At 42.1% G+C, this 27,549-nt stretch overlaps 1 protein-coding gene across 2 annotated transcripts in view; it reads right to left on the bottom strand.

The window, feature by feature from the left end:
* The window catches only part of GINM1 (glycosylated integral membrane protein 1), a 185,834-nt gene extending 162,658 nt beyond the window's left edge, over window positions 1-23,176 (bottom strand). Inside the window, exon 1 of one of the 2 annotated variants that reach the window (XM_085612251.1) lies at window positions 22,956-23,176. In XM_085612251.1, the coding sequence (XP_085468377.1) occupies window positions 22,956-23,048 (93 nt within the window). In that variant the 5' untranslated portion in view covers window positions 23,049-23,176. The remainder of the gene's footprint in view (window positions 1-22,955) is intronic. The other variant, XM_085612252.1, reaches the window with a different exon arrangement.
* Window positions 23,177-27,549: the final 4,373 nt, after the last annotated feature.

The following is a 27,549-nucleotide window of genomic DNA, read 5'->3' on the forward strand; positions in this document are numbered from 1 at the left end:
TCCCCTAACGCCTTCAAACTAAAACCCTCTGCCATTCTGCCTGTTTGTGTTCTCACGCGGTGTAGTGATCTTACCAATAGGGAACCAGGTGTGTGCAAAAAACTGGGTTGCTATGAGATAATGGAGTTGTTTTAATGACACATGGGGGAATTCAAAAATAGGAATGTATAATGATAAAAATGATGAGCACGAGAATTATAGATTTAATTTTTGCTCTTTTTTGCTTCTTCTTTCTTTAGAAATAGGATTCCTCTTGGAAATTTCCAGAGATAGTGACATTGGGACATTGCCTAACGCACAAAGTAAAAAGGTAATAAACACCCGAACAGGGGTGAAGACCAGAAATTAGGTACCAACACCCTGACGAATGCCAGAGCGACCTGGTTAGGCGCAAAAAAAACTGGCAGAAACATGTTGGTATTTGCAGTGGGGCTAGAAGAGTCGTTACCTTCCCCGTATCTTTGGTTTTAATCCTACCAGGGGCTAACAAAATGGAGTGTTGACAGCTAGGTAGTTTTAAGTATATGTATCTGCCAGGGGCGGCTGGTGACATTTGAAAGTGGTGAGGCGTAAAATGATTGGTATACTTCACCGTTGCGAGCGAGCCCAAACCCCTATAAGGAGGGTTCGGGGGGGTTCTCCCCCCGAGAAAATTTTGAAACAAGCATTTACAATGCAACGGTCTCGGCATTGTTAAAGTTAGAGCTATTGGCATTGCTCATGACAATGCCGTTTCTTTAAATGTTTTAAAAACAAAAACATAAATAAAAATAATGTCATGAGCAATGCCAATAGCTCTAACTTTACCAGTGCCGAGACCATTGCATTGTAAATGCTTGTTCTTATAGTGTAGGTGACTTCACGTGTTTGGATCCAGATAAATAGATAGATTGTCAAGGCCGTTGATTCTCCACAGAGGCAGAAGATGCTTATTCCCAATTCCTTCCTCTCAGAACACACTGCGTTTAGCAGCTGCTCTAAGCAGGGGGAAAGGGGAGTTGGACAGAGAAGAGAAAGACACTCGAGCTGGTCCTGAAATCCCTGGTCTTCTGTTTTCCTGTCTTCAGAGATTCTAATGCACATAAGGGGAAATAAGCATTCAAGTACACTCAACAGTTCAGCTCATTACATATCTAACATTTCTTAACTGTCCTAGCCGGTTTAATTACCACTCTACGTTTCTTGGGATAACACTGCCCTATGGTAAGGGCACTCACCAGGTTCCTGACATAGATCTTATTTGTAGAATTGTATGAATTAATTACTATCCTAAAGATTCCTCAAAGAATATTTAGACTACTTTAAATTATACTTCAGTGAAATATCACATTTCCTCTGGTTTTATTTAATTTTTGTTAAGGTTTGTTTACGGCAGCCAAGATAGAAGCGAACAAAACCACTGCGCACGCTCTAGTATGAATTCGGGTCTAAATTAATACGTTATTTATGTTTTTTAAGTATGTTACCTTTTGTACTCATATATATATTTTAATAAACGTGATAATGTTGCGTCCGTGCTTACTGCACCCTTTGCAAATAATACTGTAAATCTCAATGAGAAAAAAAAACATTCAACCGATTCCCAAAAATTCCAGCCACCATCCAATCTTCCCGTCTTTCCAAAACAAATAAGACGAATCGTCAATGGCCATCGAATTGCCCCTTAACAGTGACATCAAAGACTCGGGTAATCTAACAATTCTATTTTGGGGAGAAAAACTGCCATCTAGAAACTAACCAGCGTCCGCCCTTTGTAGATAAATGTTCTGAGGATACACTTGCTGAGCATTTTTTTTTATTTTGCGTATAACAATACAATGATTATTTTTGACAAATTATAATGCGAATTGTTATTGATTCTAATGATGATAATAATGCAGGTATTACAAATATTCACCATTTATGTTATGGTGTATGACGTACTGAACAAAAGTTATCTCATTTGCTCGTAAAGAGTAGTAAAGCATGTCTTTGTGCACGTGAAACAACATTAAACACGGGGGGTGGGGGCTAATTCCACAGAAAGTATTGCATTCCAGAGTCAGGTGTGAAATCTCTAGCGCCATGAGACCCTCACGGGTGATTTGCCGCGCTTTATAAATCCTTGATTGAATAATAAACTGTACAGAGTCGGAATTAGCGACTCTAATTCATGTGCATCGTATAGGTGGAATATACGAAATAACCAGTACTACGTCATAATTGCACGAAACCCTAAGAGAACTTTTTGCAAACGTCACTAGAACAGCGAGATGTAGTATGTATGAGCAGCAGGTTTCCCGACCCATGAATGCCGTCGCACGTGTAAAATATAACACACGTACGGACATATAAGAAACAATGCAGTAACCGATGCATGTCTCTGGAAAGCTCAGTAGGTTGAGTGCCTGCTAGCACTGGTGGTCGGGCACGTGGGTGGGTAGATACATGCTCATGCTCAGTAGAGTGAGAGTCCTGAACAGAAGCAGCTCTGGCAGAGGCTTGTGGTCCCCACGAGTGGCAGTCTCCCTCGAGTCCCGCCCTAGCTCCTCGTTGTGACTGTCAGCATCGCTCCCTCCCGGGTTTCCGAATCCTACGCTTCCCTCCGGGAGGAGGGCCCGGGTTACGTCACGTGACTCTGCCTGCACCTCATGAAATGGGAAAGCAAAACATGCGAGCACCTCCGGCAGGGGGGAGCCGTACAATAGGATGTGGGAGACCTTTTTGAAGATTGGTAAGTGATTCAGTTCATGAATATACAAAAGAAATGCCAAGTTTTTGTCCCCCTGCAATATGGGAAGGGTAAGTAAGCCGTTCTCTGAAATCGTGATGCAAATGAGTACAGTAGCTAGCCCCTCAACATAACTAGGGTCCGCCCCCTCCGCCTTTCTACGAGTCGATCTATCTGCACACACCTAACTGCACCAACACGCCCACCAATAAGACACCAGCTCTGTGGACGTCAGACGATTGGTCGTTCTCAAAGCAGGCTGGAGATGCAGCCATACCCTGCTGAGTCTGGCCGCACGAACCCTGGCATCCGGGGGCGGGGGTACATACAGTGCTTGCCTTCTATGGGGAAATCTCACGTGACCCTTAAGTGCTTTCACCCATACCTATTCCTGGGGACTCTCATCTGGGATGATGGCAATGAGAAAACAAGCCGAGGGCACCGGAAGACACCACCGCCTTTCTCCGAGGCAAAATGCCTCGGAGAAAGGCAGCGTCCTTTTCGGATTCGGGGGCGTGTTTTGCTGTTGTCTCCACCCTGAGACTTCTCGCAAAAAACACGCCCCCCGATCCGAAAAGGACGGGGCCTAATCAGAGTGACTGACCTCTTCTCCAGTGGCTGGCCAGCATTTACGAGGCCAGCCAATGGAGAACAGGGGAGAAGAGGGGCTGGTTCAAGCCCCTCTTCTCAAAGTCATTAAATCTCCGACTTCTGGTTCTGCCTTTCGGCAGACCGGTAGTCCTCGACCTAAAAAGAGAAGAGAAATGGTGCATTTTCAAGCAAATTTGAGAAAGCAGGAAGGTTAATAAAGCAATTGTGAAAGTGCAGTTATAACATTAATAAAGAGATGTCATATAACATAGGTAGCTGCTTATTCAGTATAACCACAGAGCTTCATAACAGACTTCGAGATACAATGCATTTCTGAGTACCTCACTCACAACCTTTAGTACCTGAATCACAATACACCTTCTTCAACACCGTAGATGCAAGTGTCCCACAGTTGCACATAGATACAGGACAAATCAGGTGGCGAAATTACCCTAAGAAATTCCTGAAGAGTCGTGGGTTAACATTTGTGCCAGAGCAGTGAGACCCTCGAACTTCTTTCTCTCAACATAAATAAACTCTAGAACAGACTAACTCCTCTTCGGTGTACAGTATGGCAGAAGGGCAATGAAAAAAAATACTGACTGATATAAATATTATAGCCGGGGCTTTAAGTGGGATGAAAAAACTGGGGAGTGCTGGGGTCTCTCAACCTGTGGGCTTAAACCAAAGACCTATATTTCAGAAAACCCCTGAACACTGAGCAGCTCTGACTGGCATTTAGCAAAGATCATTTACAAAGGGGTAGCATCAGAAGCATGCTGGTAGAGCCCAGTCCGACTTTTAATACATACTCTGTTTCTATTATCTGTGTAGCTCCAGTGCTTGGAATTAACCACAATGTGGCCTTGTAGCGCTTTACAAAAATCTGTCCCTCAATAAATAGAGTAGAAATATGGTTTTATTTCAAAGCTTCTTTGATTTCTGTTCAAACAACCTGCCTGCCACCACAATGCAAAGCGATGTTTGAAATGAATACCTGCTAGTTTCTTGAAAACAAACCACCATCAATTTTGCTTCTCAATTCAAACAGCAGGTTTTCCTGCTCACCACAATGCTAGGTTACAGCTGGTAGCCTGACTGCCTGCGGCTTCGAGGCACACCTCCTTCAGTTCCTCTTACGGCTCTGGAATCATCAAGTCTGCAACAACTACAGCGCTCATCCTTTCCGATTCAGAATTAGAGATCAGATAAGATTGATTTGTCTTCAGACCATATTTCCAATATATCTAGTATAATTCTACCTGGTAATTTCACAGATTAATCCAATAAAGAAATTGGATGGCAATACTGTGCGTCTGATCTATTGTCCTTCTTAAATATGGGGACGATTGTTGTTTCAAACCAAGTGGTCAGTAGTGTTCCCTGTTCGATTGATATTGAAAGGTTAGTTAGCAGCGGAGTTCATTTACCATTTTCCTGGTAAATATCAATTGAGACCCTATCTGAATCTGCAACTTTGCCTAAGCTACTTTTATTCAGGGCAGACTAGAGAACCCTAACATCTAACATAATGCAACTCTTTCCCGTTTTTAACTCACTAATGTATTCAGAAATAGTGTCATCATTGTAGCGTTGTGGGCCCTAGGCCCACATGCTGCAGAAAGCACATGCGCCCGGCCCCTTTTATTAACAGGGTCACCTGACCGGTGACGCCTGTGATGGGTGGGTGTACAGTGTGGGTGGAACACTAGAACGTGTCCAGCAGGACACTATAATCATCATGAAAGTTATGAGTAAAATGTGCATTCCAATCAGCTTCCTGGACCCCCTACATTATGAGAAAGGGCTGGGACTTCAGTAAGGTATGGGGAATTAATAATTCTACAAAATAGTACACTATCTTCGATAACACTTGCCTTAGTCATGGTACCCGAGGCATTTGTCTACATTTTATTTCCTCTAGTATATGGTTGGTTTGTACATTAATCTGGACATTTGAATCATAGAAATATCTCTGGGAAGTGTATTTAAAATAGTTCGTAAGTTAGTGTGAGCGATTCTCGGTCGAAACAGCCTTGGATTCTTTTTTATTAGCCTTTGTGGTGTGCCAGAGTAAAGCATCAGTTGCTTTATAAATTTATTCAAGGGATGTTGTCACCTCTCTTGGCCTCGGTTGGTCCTTCAACCATTCTGAAAAAGCAGTCTCATGTGTGAAAGCTAACTTAGCAAGAAACTGTGTCGTATTTACCCCAGACCATTTCATGCAGGACTATTGTATCTAACAACCTCAATACTTCCCATAATAATTTGTGATTTGACTGCTGGGATAAGCGCAGTTAGGTCAATCGTAACAAGGATGTGGTCACTGAGTAGTGCGAGTAACCTTATGCCTTCTTATGTGTGGAAATAACTAGCCTGGGACCAATATGTGATCAACCATTCCATTCCATTCCATAAGTGAGGCACTCGATGCTTCTCCAAACTGGGTGTGTTTTAAAAGGGTCTGCCCCTCCCTTCCTCTCAACAGAGCTCTTTCGGGAGTGGCATGCATAAATGAACATTGGAGATCTACTCCCTGATAATGTGACTGTCTTTATTATTTATTGTTCTATCTTCCTCTAGCTCGCCAGCCAGGGCCTCGGCCACTTCAACCCCACTCGCGTCAAAAATGTATTAATAATAGCTTGTAAGCCGGGTGGGTGCTTAAGCACAATACGTTGAAAAAGGGAGAGTTTAGTTTGACCCACAGGATACCTATCGGTAAAAGGGTTGAATTTAATATTGCTAAACGTCCCTTAGGTCTACCTGACGTTAAACGATTAGCGTAACTGTCCTAAGTTGCCTTGAAGGAGTTTAAAAAGAGGATGGTCAAAGACGGCCTTTTGATTCTGTTTTTATTTTGTAGCATTTGCTGCGTGCTCAGCGATAGTGGTCAAATGTCAGACAAAATCTTCTGACAAACTTCTGCTTACTCCTTTAAAACAGAGAAGATGTTGAAATTTTCTTTCTCCGACTAGACAGGGAGAGAATTGAGTAACACCAATGTATCGCGGAGGTGGGGGGGGGGGGGGGAGTTTTGAAATAAAATTTTAAAATCCTACCTGAGCAGGTCCGCTGCCTCGGGTCCGTTGGCGCAATGGCGCCTACACTCGGGAACAGCCACGCACGGACTGCTTGCAAGTGGGCGTGGCAAGCCCTCTCAGCCGATTGGCTGGGGGCACGTTTTACACGCCGCCCGCCTGCCCATTAGGAGACCGAGGTTTGAGCCTTTGCTCAACCCTCGCTCTCCTAATGGGCATGCGCCAGAACTGCAAACACAAGTGGGCATGACTGGGCACGGTGCGAACATTCGCCCTCCGTCCCCAATCATGCGCACTTGTGCATTGTGCTGATCCATGCCCCTGGTGACGGTCTGACTGCATGTCAGTCAACATGACGCCGGACCGCCCACCCCCTTCAGACTCTGAAGGGGGTGGGTGGTTTGACGTCATGTTGACTGACATAATTGTCAGTTGTTCTCCCTCGCCGTCTAGTAAACTGAGTGTTTACTTAAATTCAGACGCCGAGAGAGCTGCGGGCGGGGGGGGCTACGCCCCAACGCCCCAATGGACGCACCGCGCCTGGTATCTGCACCTCTCTTGGTCCCTCTTCTAAGGGGAAGATTTGTTTTTCCTTTGATTTGTGTTACACTTTTGTGTTTCGTTGCGTCTTTTTTATATTTACTCTACCCTCACCACTACTCTTCATAGTTCTAAAAAAAAATTGTGCTCCATCCAGTGTGTTGGTCTGCACCTGGATGTATGATGCGGCCCAATGATGAAGCATGACACTGTCAAGTGTGTGAGGGCAGTATTAAGACAATTTTTGTCTTCCCTGGTTTAGTGTTAGGTAGGGTTGTATGCGAGACACACCACCCAACTGAGGGTAGGTGGAGAATTTTGTGTATCTTCCTGTCCCTCAGTCTGGGGAACAGAACAACCCCTTTTGGTAGTTTTTCTCTGTTATGCTTAAAAGATGCCCAGATGCAGTTGGCTTGTTAAATATATTTTTTTTTTCCGCAGGGAAAGTGTGTTTCGCTCATAGAGAAACTCCATTACTTACAACCAGCCAACTATGGGGGGGAGGGGGGGGGGGTTCCCTTTTAGTTAAATGGAATTTATTCCTGCCCTTAAAAGTGTAACCAGTGTGGGAATGTGCCTGCCAAGGGTTTCTAAATACCCACATATGGTTGTGGGAGGTCCCCTCATCGAGCAGATATCCCAAGCCCACAACATGCCTTTTGGAGTCTTTTTGCCAAAATGTATTGTTACACCATGATGGTGTAATACATGTGATCAAATACTATCACGAGTACAAGCTCACATTTTGTTAATGCAGATCCGGAGTTGAAATTTGTAAATTTAGTTATTTGTGCACCTTCAAATACCTTTAAGAATCAGGCCCAATGCACCCAAAGTGACTGCCTTCTTTACTTGAACCCGGTACACATTCTGTACAAAGATGGGATTTTGCCACTTTTTGAGATAACTTTTGGCTCAAGATACACCACCTTTCCAGCCACACGAAATGAGCTCAGAGGCACAGGCCAGGCTTACAGGGCACAGTAATTTCTTCCTGTTTAATTACCAAGTCTTTGCTGTGCTTTGTGCATTTGTCTTCAATGTGCAAAGTTCAATGGAGGCTTTCTGCGCTTTGCAATTAGACTGCTGCCTATGTATGTTTGACTCCCAATGCTGATGAGGTGAAGTGACAAAGAAAATCATGGTTGAAAAAAATGGAAGCTGAGCTGCTATGCTTTTAACATTTGCTTGATAATGTCCTAGCTGCTGCTCGTCATACCAAATTTGGCAAGAGAGCAGCAATACGACATCGGACTAAGAAAGTCTTGAGGCATTTCTGTGCCGAGCATAATTTCATCATAGAGCAACACTAAATATTGTGGTAAATGGGAATTTAAAAAAAGTACGATTAAAATAATTTTACAACATAATTTGTTTGGGATCACTGTGCCACTTCAAACAGTGACCGACCATGTGCAAATTAGCACTGGTTATGCTGCATTATTAACACTGACGTGCTGAAGTCTGACCTGCAAGAACACGTCACAAAAGCAGCCCAGATCTGTTTTAGCCTTGTTGGGCCTCATCACTGATGGGAGGCATAGTGAACTGTGGGACCTATGCCCTAGGTTTCCCATTGCACTTCGGGCTTTTTACTGAGGAAAACAATAGTTAAATGGAAGGTGGAATGCACGAGTCTCTTACTCTGGACTGCATTCCAGTTTATCCATCTTTCCTGACTATGGTACAATTCATATTGATGGCGCCTCATCACTGAAGGTATCTGAAATTCTTTTAATTGACATACAGACATACATCTGCCACCCTGTCGCCCAAGTGGATGTGCATTAAAGTCATAAATAAGCACTGAAGAGATCTGTTCTGAAGCGTGGGTAGAACTATTAATTCTCTATGACTTCAATAAACGTGTTACATGTGAACTTAGTGGCATGGAAAAACAAAGTCCATCACTGATACTGGAGTTATTAACCAATAGGTCTTAGCGAGAAGATGTACTTGTTTTAGTGGGACTCTTCGGCATTTTACACAAGGGACAAGGCACTGTACATCAGGATTATGATGATTACTCTTGATGTTAGCCCGAAGATTAAATGGATTTCAATTGGGAGCATTCAAGCAAGAGCTCTACCCCTGTAAACAGGCATGGATAAAAGAACAGATTAGGATAAAGGAAAAAGCAAAGTTACTTGAAGTAAAGTAAACACAGGTACTTGGAGGGTATCTCTGTAGCACAGCAAGTTAAATGGTCTAGAAGAACACAAGCAGAGAGATCAAGATGTTCGAATTGTGTTACTGAGAGTTTAGTTAGTGGCAATCTATTCAGAACACGTGAGAAGAATTCAGTAAGGTTTTCTACTCAACCCTTAGAATTTAAATCATTTAAGTTACTCAGTTTAACTCACCATATATGAGCTGAACAGATATACGCTTTGGTATGAGATCAGAATATGTGGCTGACATAAGTGGGACACGTGATGTAATCTTAAAACATTCTGAGAAACAAAATAACAAACACCCAGTTCAGGTGGCACGCATGAGAAACCTCAGGAAATGAAAAGCTGGCAAATGGAGTGAGAGGACAGCAGGAGAAAAGAGCCTGGTGGGGGAAGGGGGGGAGCAAGAGGGAACACAGGAAAAGAAAGGAGAGGGGCAGGGGAGGAATGAAAGGGTGGCATGATGTAATGAGACAGAGGCGGTGAGCAGGGAATGGAAAAGCACACAGGAAAAAGAGGTAGTGGAAGGATGGAATTATAAGAGGGTATGAGGTAATATTGCATGCTTTCAAATGTGTATGTCTAGGAAAGTGCCCCTTTTTGACATGGTCACCCCCACTTTTTGCCTGGTAAATGGTGCAATTTTGGCTTAAGTGCACTGGGTTGTTGCTATCCAGGTTCCCAGTGACAGATCTTTTTCCCTAAAACTGTACAACTGTTCCCCTAATTGGCAATACCTTTAGCACCCCTGTAAGATCCTAGTAAATGGTACCCCTGGTACCAAGGGAATAGATGCTAAAGAGGGTCCCTAAGGGCTGCAGCATGTATTGTGCCACCCCAAAGGACCGCTCATCCTACTCACACAAACTGCCATTGCAGGCTGAGTGACAAGGTGCAAACAAAAGTGGAAACATGACATGGAACATTTCCTGTGTGCCATGCCTGCATACACTGCTTGCAATATATGTAAGTCACCCCTACAGCAGGCCTTCAGCCCTAAATCAGGGTGCATTATATTACATGTGAGGACATATCTGCATGTTCAGATATACCGCTGTGAACAGGGAAGCCCTCTTGAATATTTGTACTGGGCGCTGGTGATTATGAGTTTCCCCAGCTACATGATGGCTTCACTGAAGCCAAAGATGTTTGGCACCAGATGTCTCGTATTAAAAAACCCACACTTATTTCAGATGGACGTATTAATACATGCACCCTAAGGGTACCGTAGAGCTACTCCCTGAAACCTAATAGTCCACTAGTGTGCTCGCTGACTGGTCCTGTCCAGCATGTCACCACAGATGCGTTTCTTAACCGCCTAGGAGGTGAGAGCCCACTCTCTGAGGTCAGGAACAGTGCCTGCTAGGGCAGGTCTTTACACCTCCTCCAAACAGGATAGATAGCAATCAGCACACCAAGGATGGAGGTCTCAAAGCCGTGCCGCCTTTGATATGCAACCCCGGCAGACCTGGAAGATGCCACTCCGAGCCCTGAGGCCCATTTGGTACCAGGACAGGCAGGAAATTAGTATGCAAAGTAGGCATGGAGCACACCCAGTACAGTCACACCCCTACACCAGTGAGCGCCTTGATGGACAAGAGTCAACCAACCACAAACACTCTGCATCCGGGACACCCTGCCTGTGCCTGAATTAATCAACTGGTCCCTGCTGTGCTCCCAGGACCCTCAGTGACCGAGCCCCCCATTGGGAGCTACCACACTTGTTCCCAAGTCCCCACTTGTAGCTTATTTCTAAGTGCCCCCTCCTTTCTACTGCATAGCGTGCAAGGCTGTCAACCCATCCAGCAGCTCTGCAACCAGGGCAGATACAACCATTCAGCTGATGGAATTTTGGTCCTTGTCCCTCTACCCCCTAACGAACAAAAGGAATCCCAAGGAAACGCCTCACAAGTATATGTAAGCAGTGAATATTCTTTCTCCCATATGAAAGCATTACGTGTAAAAACGCACTGTTGGTTATCTGTGCTAAAACTGTAAAACGTCTATGCCGAAAAAGTACTGACCTGATAAAGTTCTTGGGTTCAAGACATATATATATAAAGATACCTGTTATTTTTCCAAATTGGTGTGAATATCTGTTTCGAGTGTGTGCATCATTTATTAACTATGTGTGCTGCAAATGTCCAACACTCCTCTCTGATAAGCCTAAGGCTGCTCAACAACACTAGCCTAGTGTAGGGAAGTGTCTATTTTGACATGGTTAGACACCACTTTTAGCCTGGTGCAAGATGTGATTTCGAATTTAAAGTGCACTGGGTCCCTGCTAACCAGGTTCCCAGCGCCAGGTCGCTTTCCTAAAACTGTACCACGACTGGCACAAATTCAGCAACCCCTGTAAGTCCCTAATAAATGGTACCCCTGGCACCTAGGGCATTGGGACTGAAGATGGACCTCTGGGGCTGCAGCACAAATTGTGCCATCACAGAGACCCTCACCAAGACTATGCAAACTGCCTTTGCAGGCTGTGTGTTGGTGCAGAGCAAACCAAAGCATCGACATGGCACACAGCCCTGTGTGCCATGCCCCATACACTGCATGAGGTATATGTAAGTCACCCCATCTGCAGGCCTTACAGCCCGAAGGCAGGGTGCACTATATTATTAAATAAAATTTGTATGGCGCACAGCTATCTGGAGGTTTCCCGGTGCCTATATCCCATGTGTGGACATATCTGCATGAGCGGATATCACCCTATAACATCGAAGTCAATTCTTGGATACTGTAAATGCACAGGGAAGCCACAGAAAGTACATTGATGGGCTGGATACTTGTTATGACGGGTTTCCTAGCTCCACAATGGCTTCACCGTACCCTAAGATGTTTGGTACCAAACATCTCATCTTAATAAACTCACCAATGTTGGATTTATTAATGCACACAGAAGACACCTACGAAAGGTCCCCTGAAAACCTACCAAGCACTGGTGTGGTCTCCGACTAGTCTTAGCCAGCCTGCCACCACCAGACATATTTCTGACCTCATGGTGTGAGAAAATAATACAAAAAACAGACCTGGTAATATCCAGGCACTTCTTTTAATTACATAGGATTACTAGGAGGGTAATGTAAACAACTATTACGCCATCAACAGTAGTTCTTGTCATGAACTATTGTTAAATCCCTGGTGCCATAAAACTTAGTATTTACAAATTCCCAAAAGTGAAAAAACAACCAACCATGTGAAAAGTTACTCCACCAACTTCTGTGGAAAACAAAAAGAAAGAGAAAAGGTGTGGAAAAATGAGAAAGTATCTCACGTGCGCAACACCACAGGAGCTGCTGGCAGGTTCTCACCAGTTTGCTCACGATTTTGTCATCATCGATATCTTACTCATATGAATGATTATGTGTCCCAGTTAAAGAAAGAGAGAACAGGGGGGTTTTATAAGCAGCCCAAAACCAAAAAAGAAAGACCCGTGAAGTCTTACAGATAAAATTAGGTCTGGCTCACGTATATAATTCCAATTGCTTTATTCCATTCCGTGAGTCATCCCAAGGTTAAAAACACGGTCATGTCATGTAACCACATTCAGGAATGGCCAGACCTAATTTTATCTGTAAGACTTCACGGGTCTTTCTTTTTTGGTAATAGTTTGTGAGCCCATATTCAGCCAGCCCCACCCCTAAGGTGGGGCAGGTGATGTGGGCACGACTTTTCCAATTCCTCCATCTTGGGATGGCAGGAATTAACCAATCAGGTATAGGGTAGCCACTCTGTCCACAGAAAGTGGTCACTTAGAGAGTGTAGCCACATTAAAGGTAAGTAGCCCATTGGCTATTACCTAAATTTAATATTTAGATGTTACCCCTGGACTTCAGATTCGACTGACATAAAGAAGAGCTGCTGACCTGAGAACAGAATCTGCTGCAGAATTTTTGGCACAAAATACTGCCTGCTAATTACAGGACTCGACAATCATCGTGTGCTGTCTCGTCCTGCTGCTGTGAGGACTCCAAGAAACACGAGCAACCCCTGCCCTTCATTTTCCACCAAATAACTCCCATGGGGTAGAAACACTACTCCCCTGAAGAACGCAGGCACTGAAGCCACAGTCCAGTTTACCGATATGCTACTACCCGACGCAGAATTCCTGCAAAATGAGGTACATCAGCTCCGGAGGGTCAGAACTGTCCCCCCACCAAGTGTGAAGACACCAGGACCTACGAGAGCTGTTCCGCACCAATAACTGGGGTACCGTACACCCTGCAACCTAGACCAAGACAAAGAGTCCATTCCAGACTTCAACTGCCCAGGAATCAAACGCCCGTCGAGGGATGTCAAGACCCCTGACTCACTTTGAGTGGCCCAGCTGTGCCGAAATCGTCCATGCAACCTGCCCGCCCCCTTCTTCGTAGCACACCAGCCAGCAACGACCTCAGCATCCTGCTCCCAACCTAATCCGGGATGCTACCCAGAATCCACTGGTGGAACATTGCACCTGGAAGTGCTACTTACCTAAATCCAGAAGGAGAACCTCGAAATCCAACAGTACTATTTTGTATGTATTTTCCTATTTTCTCCCATTGACTTCAATGCTATCTAATTACGCACAAGAGTGACTTATTTTGGGAAATTGAAAAATTCATATCTTGAAAAGTATTTACTGTAGTTCTTGATCTGAAAATTATATAAAAATCAATGTTATTTTTGCAAATTGGTCTTGGATTAGTTCTTTTTTGCAAATTGGTCTCAGATTATTTCTTGATTGTGTGTATCATTTATTTCATCTGCGAGTACAACAAATGCTTAGCACTACCTTCTGATAAGCCTAACTGCTCGCCCAACCTATCACAAATAGAGTGTTAATATTATCTACTATTGCCTCTGTATACCAATCTGGGTCACCTTGGAGACTCTGCATAGTGTACTTTGTTTTAGTGCAGTTTATAGAGAGACAACTTCCTACACCTAGATAGACGATATACGATTGGACGAGGTTTTCCCGACTTTGACACAATACCCACAAATGACTTAGCAGTGTGTTGTAGGGGAAATGGCTAATGCACTAATAGAGGACTGGAGGACTAATATGAATGAGGAAGCTCCTTGTGAATTAATTAGGGTATGTAAAAGGACAAATGAAGGAGCACTGACCGCTGCTCCCTTAAAACTAGCGGTAGAAGATATGTTCACTCAGAAATGAAAACTTAAGAGGCTCATGTCGGCTCCGACTAAAGCTTTCCCTATGCGAGAAGCAACCCCCATGTTTCAAGAAGCTGTAGGAGACGGTCAGGGTGTTAACCCGGCTGGGTTCCGGTTCCAATGGATATATTCCCCTTGGAGGCGATCGGACGCATTGGCCCTTAAAAATTCTTTGCCTGATCCTAGAAAAAAACAGAGTGCATTTTATGATTAATTGAATGCTGCCATAACTTCTTGTGTTATGACTTTAGCTGATTTTGATGTGTTTTTGGATTGATATTGCCCCCTGACCTTTGGAGTATGGTCCGCAAACAGGACCATGAGGCCTTTGGTGGTACTTGAGCTCAATTACAAGCAGTGGATATTGATAGGAAAGCGGGGGGAAACCCCCACAGCTTATATTAGATTTACCGGGTCACATCATTACCTACTTGAAAGGGATACTGCCACCAAAGAAAATATCATGGGCGAAATTGGTAGCTTGCAAACAAAGGAAAGAGGAGTCGGTCCCTGACTTTTTCACAAGGTTTGAAATGACGTTTCATGATTACAGTGGTCAAGATACAACTTCTGATACTAATATAAGTTATGAGTAGCTGAAAGTACGTGGGCTTCCTCTAACCCGCCTAAGATTTTGGACATGGCCCAGTATTACGAGAATCAAGTAAATGATGAAAAGGAAAAGAAAGAGGGTAAAAATAATGAATTAAAAACTACAATTTTGTTGCAATAGATTTATGGGCCACAGAGAGGTAGAGGTCGCGGAGTATTTAGAGCTGACCTCCCAAAGAGGAATAATCAAGATTCTTGAGCGTTTGGTCCGTTGGGACAAATCAATGTGCATATTGTAAACAAGACGGACATTGGTGATCCGAATGCCCATTGCTTCACAAACCAGGTAGAGGTACGGGACGGGGAGTGACAAGGGGCCCTCAACAGCATCCAGGTCCTAGTAATAGACAGAATTATTTTGACAATCATGCCCTGACGAAAGCCTATTATGCAGATGATGTCAGTGCATCCGATGCCACGGGTTTGCAGTGTAACTAGGACAGCGTAGGATGAGGATAGGGATCGGTTTCCATACCGACAAATCAGACAGGCAAATATGTTACTGCTGAAATATTGGGGACCTCGTGCAACTAACTGAACAAAGACTTGGAAGAAGAGGGTGCGGCGAGTCTGGTCCGGTAAGAGGGCCTACTTGGCAGGGGACTCTGTGCTGCAGAGGCGGCCGAACTAGGTGTGGTGCAATTTGTGGCGTGGATATCCTGAATCCGTGGAAGAACCCAGACTTTTGAACTACAAATTGATTTTTTGTGGCAAAATCATCCGTCCCACAGTATTTGAATGGAGAGAATTCGAGGGTTTTTGGTGCAGAAAACGCCTGACACTATTCAAGTGTTTACAATCTGCTTTGCCCAGGACTGGGGATAGAGTCAGAACTTTCCACTTCTTGGCCAAGGAATCCAGTCAGAAGTAAGATACCTGTTTGTCTTGCCCCAGAGCTTCAGTTTCCTGACTTTTCCTTGACAGGATTTTATAGGGGACCCGAATTCCATCCTTTGAAAGTGGCAGTATATCTAACGATCCTTGAGGCTATAAGGGATGAACTTGTGGACGATTCTTCTTGAGTACTTGTTATATTGATTTTCTTTTTCATTGCTATCATTGAACTGCAAGCTTCCAACAAATTTTTGTTTCTTCTTTATTTTTTACTTTGGACTTTTTTGAGGTGAAGAAGAGTTGTTGGATTCAAATGTTTGCTTTTTCTCTGAAATTTCCTATTGACTGATACATGTATTGGACAAAAACCATAGTCCCTTTTGAAAAACAACATTTTTTGTGCAGCATTTTTAAGAGACAATTCAGTTAAAGACATTGTTGATTTTTGGTCGTTAAATATGAAGGAAGAACACCAGGATATTCAACACCCTACGTCGAAAGAGAAAACCCAAAAATGGATGTCCATCTGTTTAGCAGCAAGTTTAACTAGTGTTATGGGAATTTGCGCTATAGCTTGGTTTTTACATGTGAAATTTCCTGTGCATTCACTCGTACTTCCAACACCCACACCTTCAGAACAGTACCATTTTATGTTGCCACCGTTAGATGAAAGGCATAGACTCTCCTACGAGAATAATTCATTTATTTGAATGTTACATTATACTCATAGCATTACTAATATTTCTAATTGTTGGGTTTGTGGATTGTTACCTGCACACCAGGGTGCAGGGGGAACTCTTCTCATCCCGCTCCCATTCTCACACAATGGTTCTTGTCGTGCTTGGTTTGCACTTTTGTGGACTGCAGAAATTAGGGGCGTTTCTAAAGCTGATGTAGGGGGTCTTAATAAGAAATTGAATACAGTATGTTACCCAGATGATGATGGTAATCCGCAAGCAAAGCGATCAGATGGGGAACTGAAGAATATGCTAGAGGTACCTCTGCCACGAGATGTGTCTTTGCAAGGGCACAGACTAAATTGGAAAAAGGATTCCCTATTATAACAATAACAGACACACAAGCCCCCCTATGTGTAAAATGTTTTGGTTCCATCTTTGTAGGTAATAGTGATTGTAACACTGTATGGACTATAACGGGTCTTACTTTTAGGTAGTTTTCTAGCATCCCATAATACATATTTTATTTGTGGGAATAAGAGTTATTTCTATCTACCTCCAGCATGGTCAGGGATATGTTACGTATCTTTCCTCCACACCTCCATTTATTTAGCTCCAGCTTCTTATCATAAGACTGGATTATCGCCTCACAATCCTTTACTAGCTCGGACCAAGAGAAGGATAGATATTAAGGCAAAGGACAAGACTGACACCTCATTGCAAGAATACGTTGACGTGAACTTGGGTATATTTTTCTTTGTTGGTCCACCTCTTAACAGTAGGAACATAGGAAGACTCACTAGAGTAGTTGAGGCAGTAGTTAATTAGACTACAACAGCTCTAGGTAACATCACTGAGGAACTCCAGGTGGCAAGACTTGTAGTTTTGCAGAATCGTATGGTTCTAGATATTTGTGATGTTAATAAGCAGCTTATGCTTCAGCAACAGATAGATTAATTTATGAAAATAGATACAGGAAGCTTGAATGATGCAGATAACGTACCCTCAGCTGTCATAGTATAACATTGATTTGAATTATTATGTATTTTCATTGAAAAGTTCTTTTTATGTGTTTAAAATATACTCTCAATTGGACAAAATGTATTTTGCAGAGGCTAAAAGGAGGAACTGTTAAAAAATATGTTGTTAAATTAGCCTCTGCTTGCAGCCATTTTGTCTATTAGCCCCATTTCGTGTTTCTGCAGGGACTTTCATAAAGTCAGAAGTTACATGTTCACTGGAAAGCTTGTTATACTGATAATGCTCGCGTGTCACAGTAAGCAGCCCTGACCTGCCGAAGGGCCTACGTGCACAGATGTGTAATCTGTTTGCCCACCTACGCCTGTAACCTCCCTTGCCTATCTACAAAGATGACGTGGGTAGGGGTTTATCAGGATTCTACAGGTCAGCGTGTAAGCATTGTGTAAGGGGTTGTGTAAGCGTTATTTAAAAATGCTAAAGAGAGTTATGTCAAGTGTGATGTAACTATGACAAGGGTTTTTTTTGGTGAATTCCTATGGTACCCAAAATGTATAAAAGGCAGGTTTGGAACTGTTCTAGTTCGTGCCACAGTCTGGAAGTTATGAATTTTGTAATTTCATTGTTAGGGATAATGTATGCGCAGTAACCTGGAGAATTTATTTTTGGCTGACGTTTGCTTGCCTAGAGGCCACACAATGAAGTCAATTTTCCAGACAGAGAAAAATTAATTAAGACTGCATTTTGTAAAGTTAAACACTGGAGAATAACAGCAAGTTCCATCTACTGCACATTACATCGGTGTACTTTCTGCAATATGTGAACAATTCACATTTTATCCCTTGTGAGTTTTACTCCTGAAAACTCAAGATTAAGTCAGATCTTCTTGCACAAAAAAAAGCTTTCCAAACTGGGCCCAAAAGCCTCATGTTCCAAGCCTGCTCAGCAAGAGGCTTAACTCGAGTTATGAATACGCCCTGCGCATGAGAAAGAGGACTATCGATTTTAGCCTGGCACTTGAAGAATGAGACAGGTGTATGCCACACGACTAAAACGTAAAACTGAGAAACCAAAATGTTGAGCAGCTCACATACATGATTGGGCTCTGATTAAAATTCCCTATGTTAAAAGAACTGTGTAGGCTGTTTCATCTGAAGGCTTTAGAAACAGTGCAAGGTAGATTTATGTTATCATGTTCATCGTACAAGACTACTGGATCCATATTGTGACATTAATTAGGGATGTAATCAATAGAAATGAATGTCCTTGGTATGCCTGAACATCTATGCCAGACATGCAAAGGGCATGTATTTCTAGTTATTACATTACTATTTAAAGGCAGCACATGGATTCTGAAGCTATGCACCATGAACTTGATCTTTCGAACAGCAGGAGGGTGTAAAAATACTCTGCTTCAAAATTTGGAGAATGTATAGCTGATTATTATTCAGGTCCAGTCCCAGAGAAGCATTTGTAGCTAGCAGAATGTGGTGTAGTCGTCTTAAATGTATTTATGATTATTTACCACAAGGGAGGAATTTATTGTATCTTTTAATTGTTTGTGCTTTGTTCAAACTGAATTGGGAGAATCTGCATGTGTTTGCAAATTAATGAGTGAACATATTAATAGGTATCCATGGAAAGCCTGGTAGATGTGTAGTTAATATTTCATACCTGAGAAGGTATGGCGAATGATCATTCCTGACCGCCAAGAGACTGTCTGAATGATGAGGGGAGGTTGATATAATATAAGTGAAAGCTTTGCTTGGGTACATGCTGCGTCATACATCCCACTCCCAGACCCCAATCCAGGTAGTCATACCGTTGGCATTCACTATTCCCCCAAAGAGTGAACACTCTCCCCTCCCTCTGCAACTTCCATTGGCCCTTGCTCCTTTCTACACACACCATGTGTACTCACCCACTTGACAATAACTATGGACACTTTCCCATTTCCCTACCTACATCCCCATTCTCACCCTTCTCCTTACATACCATGGGAACTCACTCTCTGCCCTGGTGCAAGTCATGAAAATCTCTCCTATGCATACTGTAAGTAGTCTCTCCTTCAAACATATTCCCACATACAATGGGCACACTCCATTGCCAATAAACATAGCATCATTCCTCTCCATTTCTTCATACATACTACCTACTCTACATTGCTGAACAAACATGTACATAGCGTAGCCACCCCCTTTCATGTAATCAAAAAAACTAAATTTCAATCTTGAGCGTTTTGTTTTTTGTTACAAATAGTTATCAAGTATGTCAGTTGAAGTGTGTCAATGAAAACAAATCCAGATTTCACTAGAGTGTTACTTTAATGCACAGGACTGGGAATAGGAGGGTCTAATGACATGAGGTGAGGTGGCAATCATATATGCGATTACCCCTAAAATATGAAATGGTAACCTAAATGTAATGTGCACCTATACCTCTAAAATATATATGTCCACTCACAATCAGAAATATGGCATGCAGCAACTTCTCTTTTCACAAGGGTTTATTGTATGATCATAGGTGCCAGGTTGAAACTGATCAAGGAGCAGAGGTCTCATCAACAATTCATGGTTGGAACCACGGTACAGACTTACAGGCACATGCATCAAGAAAAGCTTTTACGAGTCCTTAATTGCGATTAATAAAGAATCGCAATTAAGGACTCTCAAAAGCCTATGCATGTAGGAATCGCTTGTAAAATGGCGATTCCTAAACATTCCTTAATTGCGACTCGCAAATTGCGAGTCGCAATTAAGGAATGCCTTCTCATTCATTCCTATGGGCCTACTTGCCCATAGGAATAAATGGGAGATTGCATGCGCAATTTACGAGTACTAATAGGTACTCGCAAATTGCGCATGCAATTTCAAGGGTGCAAGGGTGTCCAAAGGACACCCTTTTGCACCCCTCAAATTGCTCTGTGCACACATGTTGTGCACACACATGCCCCAAGGGCATGTGTGTGTGTAACCTTCAACTTTGAAAAATGCACTTTTCTAAGTTTTTGCAAATTACCATCAAGTTCAACTTCATGGTAATTTCACCCCCTAGTAGCGAAAACGCTATTTTAACCCCTTCCATGCTCATGACGGAACGATTCCGTCATGAGCATCGGATGAGCTGTGCTCATGACGGAACCGTTCCGTCATGGCCCCGCCCGCGCTCGAACCCTTCAGCACCGCGGGGGAATCCGCGCAGCGCTGAAGGGGTTAAAGTGGTTCTTGCATTGCATTTAAGGAATCGCAAATTGCGATTCCTTAAATGGAATCAGAATCTGAGAAATAGCAATTAATTGCAAATTCTCAATTTGCGATTGCCTTGAACGTTGATGCATCGCAAATGCCCTTTTTGCGGGCGCAAACAGCCGATTTTTGCGAATGGCACCGTTTTCGCTCGCAAAAATGGTTGATGCATGTGCCTGTAAGACCCTTACATTCCTTAGCCAGGTCTGGCCAGTAAAATGCTGATAAAGGATAAAGAGGTGTAACCTAGTAACTGTGAAAAAAGGAGTGGGTGGTAGGGAAGCTGAAAAACACAGGAAAGCACATGTTCAAATGCCAAACTTTCTGAAAGACCAGATGTTAGAGTGATCTGCAAAAAGGCAGCTGAGGGTAATCAGACAAACATGAAGCTGCAACTGCAAGCCATCTTACCTTTGTGAGATTATTTGCAATTAAACACAGAATATGTGTTTTAATCCTGGTACAGCTGCCCTTTTAATACATCTAACGAGGTAACCTCCCATTTGTTTTATAATATCATTTTCCACCTTTTACCCTATATTTAGTGGCAATGGTGCACATGAATAACAGGTGAAGTAACTTGTAATTGTCCTTTGCACGTTTCCCTTTATATTATACATTTTTCTTTTTGTACAGCGCTCATATCATCAGGATGTCACTTCAGAGCACTAATAAATCAAACATTAACAAATGTATATGCCTTTAATTCGAAGTGCCTGCCTATATATAATAGACAGAGAAGGCTACATCGTGCAGCATTACTACATGAATAGTATATTGTAAGCACTACTTCATTGGCGCAAGAAAGTCAAATGTTAAGTCAATAGCATAGTTTGTAACCGTGAGCGATACGCCGGTGCCCTGTATGGTGATGAATGACATTTGCGCTTGGCAAGACATCTAAAGCGTTCTTTTGCCAGATGTTAAACATAATATGACTCAAACCTCTGAGATCCCTGTGTGTAAAACTACACTCGGGTCCAATGCCCACTTTTTATAACGTATCTTAAACAGTGCATTGACATTAGATGCCAGCCCTAATATAAACTTGAAGACTTCCATATAGAAGGGCTTAGGTTCTTAAATCAACATTGCTATTAGTTTTTTTATACTGCATGGCAGATATGATTAAATATTTATAGATGCATGAATTATTTTTTAAATGTAGACTAATGAATTGTCTCAAACATTCATTGCTTTGCAGTGACAAGTAGATTAACAAAAGCATGTGATTTATAAATGAAAATCTACACTGTAAATCCTGTTTACATGCAAGAAAATAACCAATGTAATACTTGTACCTCAGCTATTATTCCAATTCATGACACATCAAGGGTCTGACTAGAGCTAGGCAGGATATATTCCCACAATGCCAATTCTATCTGCAAAACAATTTTGCTCGAATGTTTCCAAATTTGTTCCTATGAGCAAAAGGTTTCAAATTTGTAATGTTCGCTAAAGTTTTACTTTCCAACTCACCCACTAAATGACAAAATGCTGCAGACTAGAGTAAAATATGGATGTGGAATCATTGGTTTATGGAGCACCTAAGTAAAAAAAAAAAAATGACCACATGTAGTTGTGAGAAGATAACATTACATAATGACCAAAGCTCATCAGTAAACAACTTGCTCGTTCATGATTTGTTTTCTGCTTTCCAGGTTCAAAGGAGGTCAACATGGGTGCCCTGCCTGGTTGGCATAACACTAAATAAATGAGTAGTGGTCCTAAGGCCTGGGGCTTGTGCTCTTTTGAAAGGACAATTGACCACATGAGTCGAGAAAAAGAAAAACATTCTAGCACTCGTGGTCAAGAATTTTCAAATTTATTAAGAACAAACACCAGCCATAGACTCCCAATAACCATTCTAATCATCAGGCCTCACTTAACCTTTTATAGCCGTGAGCTGGTCACACCAATAGTCTGGTGAACCAGCCTCCTAGGCGCACAATTGTTGATCACTCTCCATCATAGTAGCCAAATAAACTCCATGTAAATGGAAAGCTCAGTTCGTATTATTTATGCCCAGTTCAGTGCTTAATAATTACAACTTTTGAAGGAGGTATTGGGGAAATTATCTTTTCCTTGATCACTTTCTTATTCCCTCATTACGGACCCCACCCTCTAAATTACGAACAGACAAGGGCCAAACGTAGGCCCCTACAGCGCAAGCTCCCACCCTTCAGAGGGGCCCCATTCAGCATAAGCCAATGCATATATATCTGCGAGACATGTAAGACTCCGGACCAGCATCACATTCTGGGGCGAGGGGTGTATTTTGCGTTACCCCACTGCGAGCAGCCACTCCACTGTGAAATACAGTGATTCCCTTCACAATACCCCACTCACTGCACCTGCCGCTGCCTCTCTGTCCTGCCCCACTCTGATACCTTAAGGTCCGCAGGCGGTGAGGTCGTTGATGCAGAGGAGCTGAAAACCCGCCACAGAAACAGTAGCATAGGGAGAAACCGTGTAGCTTCCATCTTCAGCCAGCAAGCAACAAACAAATGCAGAACCCAGGGGAGGACGTTATAGTAAGGAGCAGCCCCCGCTGCCAACTGTGACAGGACCCTAGCTGGCCGGGGTGTAAATATTCCCAAAGCCAAACTGTGAATAAGAGTAGGCGTGCATAAACACTGCGTATAGTATGCATGTTGGCGGCCATGTTGAAATAGACTGATGATAACGTGTCTTATCCTGAACACTAAGACAAGACTCATTTTCAAGTGAATTTCGTTAGAACGATGACGGTTTTCTGAATTATATTTTCGACTTATCTCAAAGTTCATTTGATGCATTAAAATATTTCCCATTCTTACATTGATAACTAATAACATATGTATAAGAGAATAGCTGTATTAACGTGTGTGATTGGATTATTTTCTTTACATTTCCACAATTTCCAACAAAGAACTTATGTTTTCGGTTGGATATGATGTTTTACAAAGCAATACTGTCAGCAGCTGAGGCAGCTTTTCACTGTGCTATTTCTTACGCTACTGTAAACTCTCTCGTCCCAAAACAGCCGGTCTGGGTGACGGTGAATTTAACTGCTAGACTCTGACTCACTTCCCATCTGAGGCTGGGCACACAGCCAATGTTATGTCCTGGATGTTGCAAGCAGATTCTTAAAGACTGTTGCAAAAAAAAAAAAAACTTCTTATGAAACTTGCTCCATTTTGCAACATCCAACTTTCCCAGGACCAAGACTCTCTAAAATTAAGGGAAATAAGCAACAAAAGGTTTTTTAACCCTGCTCATTAAGGTGGGCTTCAAAAAGTCACCATTCGTTCTTAAGCATCCTAATTATTATGGACACTGTACACTGTTTACTAAACGTCGTGACATTGTTTCGTCTTCAAATAATGAGCCATTGATCTTTGAAAACATAGGATGCTACGTTTTTTAAATTGCAAATTTAGTTTGTTATTTGTGCAGTGTGTCTTGTCCCTGTTGCTGGACATAGGAGGTTAGATTGCACCTTTCTTAAAACAAGGATTGAAAATGCAATCGGTCGCCCATTTGTTTGAGTTAGAGCTATTGGCATTGTTAATGGCAATGTATTTTGTTATGGAATGTATTTATGTGGTGTGTATGGAATTATATGTGTTGGATTAGATTAGTTAGTTGTGAAATTGTGTGGCATGGAATTGTGTGGTGTGGATTTGTGTAGTGGAATTATGTGGTATGGTGTGCTGTGGAATTATATGAGTAGTAAATATGTGGTATTGAGTGTACTTGAATTATGTGGATTGGGAGTGTGTGTTATGGAGTGAAATTATGTGAAATGGTATTTTGTGTTGTGGAGTGGTATGTAGTGGAGTTTAGTTATATGATGTGCTGTTTAATTTTGTGGCACGATGTGGAATTGTGTGGTGTGGATTAGATATATGTGGTGTGTTGTGCAATTGTGCTGTTGAGTTGTATTATGTGGTTTGGTGTGTAATTATGTGGTGTGGATTGCAGATGTGTGGAGTTAAATTGTGTGGTGTGGAACTGTGTGGATAGCTTTACCTGTTTGGTAACGAAAAAGAAGAAATAGGTAGGAGCTAAGCTTCAGATCTGTGTGTTTGAGAGTTACAGCTATTGGCGTTGTAAATGTATCTTACATATATGTTATGAATTGGAGTGGATGTATGTGGTGTGCAATGGAATTATGTGCGTTGGATTGGAATTGTTAGTTGTGGCATTGTGTGGCATGGAATTGTGCGGTGTAGAGTGGATTTGTGTAGTGGAATTATGGGCATGGTGTGCAGTTGTATTATGTGGATAGTAATCACGTGTTTTTGAGTGTATTGGAATTATGTGGAGTGGAATTGTGTGTAATGGAGTGTAATTATGATGAATGGTATTTGTGTTGTGGAGGGTTATGAAGTGCATTTTAATTATGTGGTGTGCTGTTAAAATTTATGGTACGATTTTGAATTATGTGTTGTAGATTGGATATACGTGGTGTGTGGTAGAATTGTGTTGAGGGGTGGAATCATGTTTTTTTTTTTTAAATTATATGGTGTGGAATGGTTTTGTGTAGAATTGAATAGTGTGGCATGGAACAGTGTGGCATAGAGTGAAATTATGTTGAGTGGAATTATGTGGCATGGTGTGGAGTGTTTTTATATGGATTGTTATGTGGTATAGAGTGGATTTATGTGGGTTGTATTTATGTGGTAATGAGTAGTGTTTAATTAGGTGGAGTTGAATTTTTTGGTGTTGAGTGGTATTATGTGGATTGTAATTATGTTGCGTGGTGTGGTTGTATGGATTGGTGTTGTATTCAGTGGTGTTGCGTGGAGTAGAGTGGTGTGGCTTTCAGTGGAGTGGCGTAAAGAACCGCAGAACCATGAGCACGTGCAAGTTTTTGAGGTCAGCAAAATATGCAATAACTCCTTTCTATCGCTCCCGATGGAGCAAGGACTCGTAGAAAAGAGACTTGCTCGGAAGCAATCCTCTCATTTAACTCCCTAACATGGTATTAATTACGTATTTTGTGAAACTAATGCGCACCACATAAAAATGAGGGTTAGAGAAGCTTACATATGTGTTTACTAACGTGAGTTATTATTCAAACAAGAAACAGAACCAGATTAGAAAGGCAAGAAACTAGTGAGTACCACATAGGTGTAGAAGAACACGCTCAGAAAAAGGTGAACAGAGCTACTCGAGATAAAGAGCAGGACCAGATAGGGAAAGAAGAACATACTCAGGCAAAAGCAAACAAACCTATCAAAAGACCTGAGCAGGGACAGATAGGAGAAGAAGAACACGTTCAGGCAGCAGAAGAACAAATTGTAGTAAGACCTGAACAGAACCAGTAAGGAAAAGAAGAACAGGTTCGGGCAGAAGAAGATCAATATGAATTAAGACGCGAACAGGAACAGATAGAAGAAGAAGAACAAGTTCAGGCAGATGAAGCCACAATAACAAGACCTGAACAAGAAGCGATAGAGAGTGACTCTGAAGAAGAGGAAGAAAGGAGTGTGCCAAAAAATAACGAAAATAAAAGAGCTCTTGAGAAAGACAAAGAGGGTGAAAGTGCAGTGTAAATTAAAAGGGTCAGAAAAGGTGATAACCGGCTAGGTGGAGTCAAAAGATTAAAATACTATTTGAGAAAAACATGAAAAACCTGAACAAGTGAATGAGATTACTAGTCAAACTCAGTCTAAGCAGTCGATTGTGAAAAACACTCGAAGAAGTCCAAGACTGAGAATCTTGAACAATACGTTCAAGGGTCCTAAGTGGACCTACGTAATATTAGAGGAATTTGAAAATTTGGATTTGAGTGAAGAGACAGAAGAAGTAAATGCTGCACAGATTAATGAAGGGAAAGTGAGGCCTCCTTGAGAACCAAAAGTTAGAATTTACAAGTAAAGAAAAGAAAAGAAGAGGAATCTTCTTAGACTAAAATGGCTAAAGACAGGGTTACTGAAAGACCAAAACGAAGTTGCACTCAAAAATGCTGTAGGGCTTGCATATGTAGCATTTTATAAGTGGTCACAGTACGGATATTCCTAACAGTAGCAGTTCCTTATTTCATGATAACAGACAAGAAGAACGATACAGAAACTAATGAAAAGACAGCTACCATGAAAGGAGATAGAGTGAAATTAGAAGCAGCAGATGAGATAGATTTACATCACACATTATCAGATAATGACACGTCTTTAAATGTCTTCACAAAGTTGTTGTTTCAGTATGTAGATACGATGGAGATTAGTGATTGTTATTTTTGTACGAAATTACCAGCTTTAGTGGCAGAAGGAGCCACATACAATCATTTATCTTTAACATACGGTATTTCATGTAGTATACTGACAAGTCTATTCTAAAGAACAGGAAAACTTCAATATTATTACTCAAACTTAGATGTAGTATTTTCAGAAATTCCTATTTGAAAGAATATGAATCCAGTGCTTAGTAGTCCAGACGCACAGTTTATGGGTGAATTTTTCCTAACAATGAAGTTGCTCCGGCCCATTTTAGTATCTCGCAATTATCTACTGGAACCCACTCTGGTCAGATGGAACTTTTTACTTGCCCAATAGCGTGGAGGGAAAGACACAATTATCAAAATTACTGTCCACAATTTGCCATAATCAAGGACTCGAGACTTAATCTCTTGGCTCTCTGGTTTTTATTATCAGCATAAAGATTTGGAGATACAAAGTCCTCAATACGAGGCACAACAAGTACATAGGCACTAACACAAAAGCTACTCTACGGAGAATCCGCATACGGCTAAAAATAACTAAAAGTACAATCTCTAAAAGCATGAGGTAGAACACTACCAAGCAAATGTCGATACTAGGGACACTGAACCATACCATCTCTGTCCCTACTCTGCACTAGATGACATCCCTACTTAGCAATCCCTTGAGACCCTCATCCAGTAAAAGGTGTCAGAGTGAAACTTCATAAGAAGCCTTCACTTAGAGAGCTTGGTCTAAGTTGCCCCCTCTATCCCTTCGCCTAGCCTTCCTCTGCTCT

Source organism: Triturus cristatus, chromosome 6, assembly GCF_964204655.1.
Source record: "Triturus cristatus chromosome 6, aTriCri1.1, whole genome shotgun sequence".
Lineage (NCBI taxonomy): Eukaryota > Metazoa > Chordata > Amphibia > Caudata > Salamandridae > Triturus > Triturus cristatus.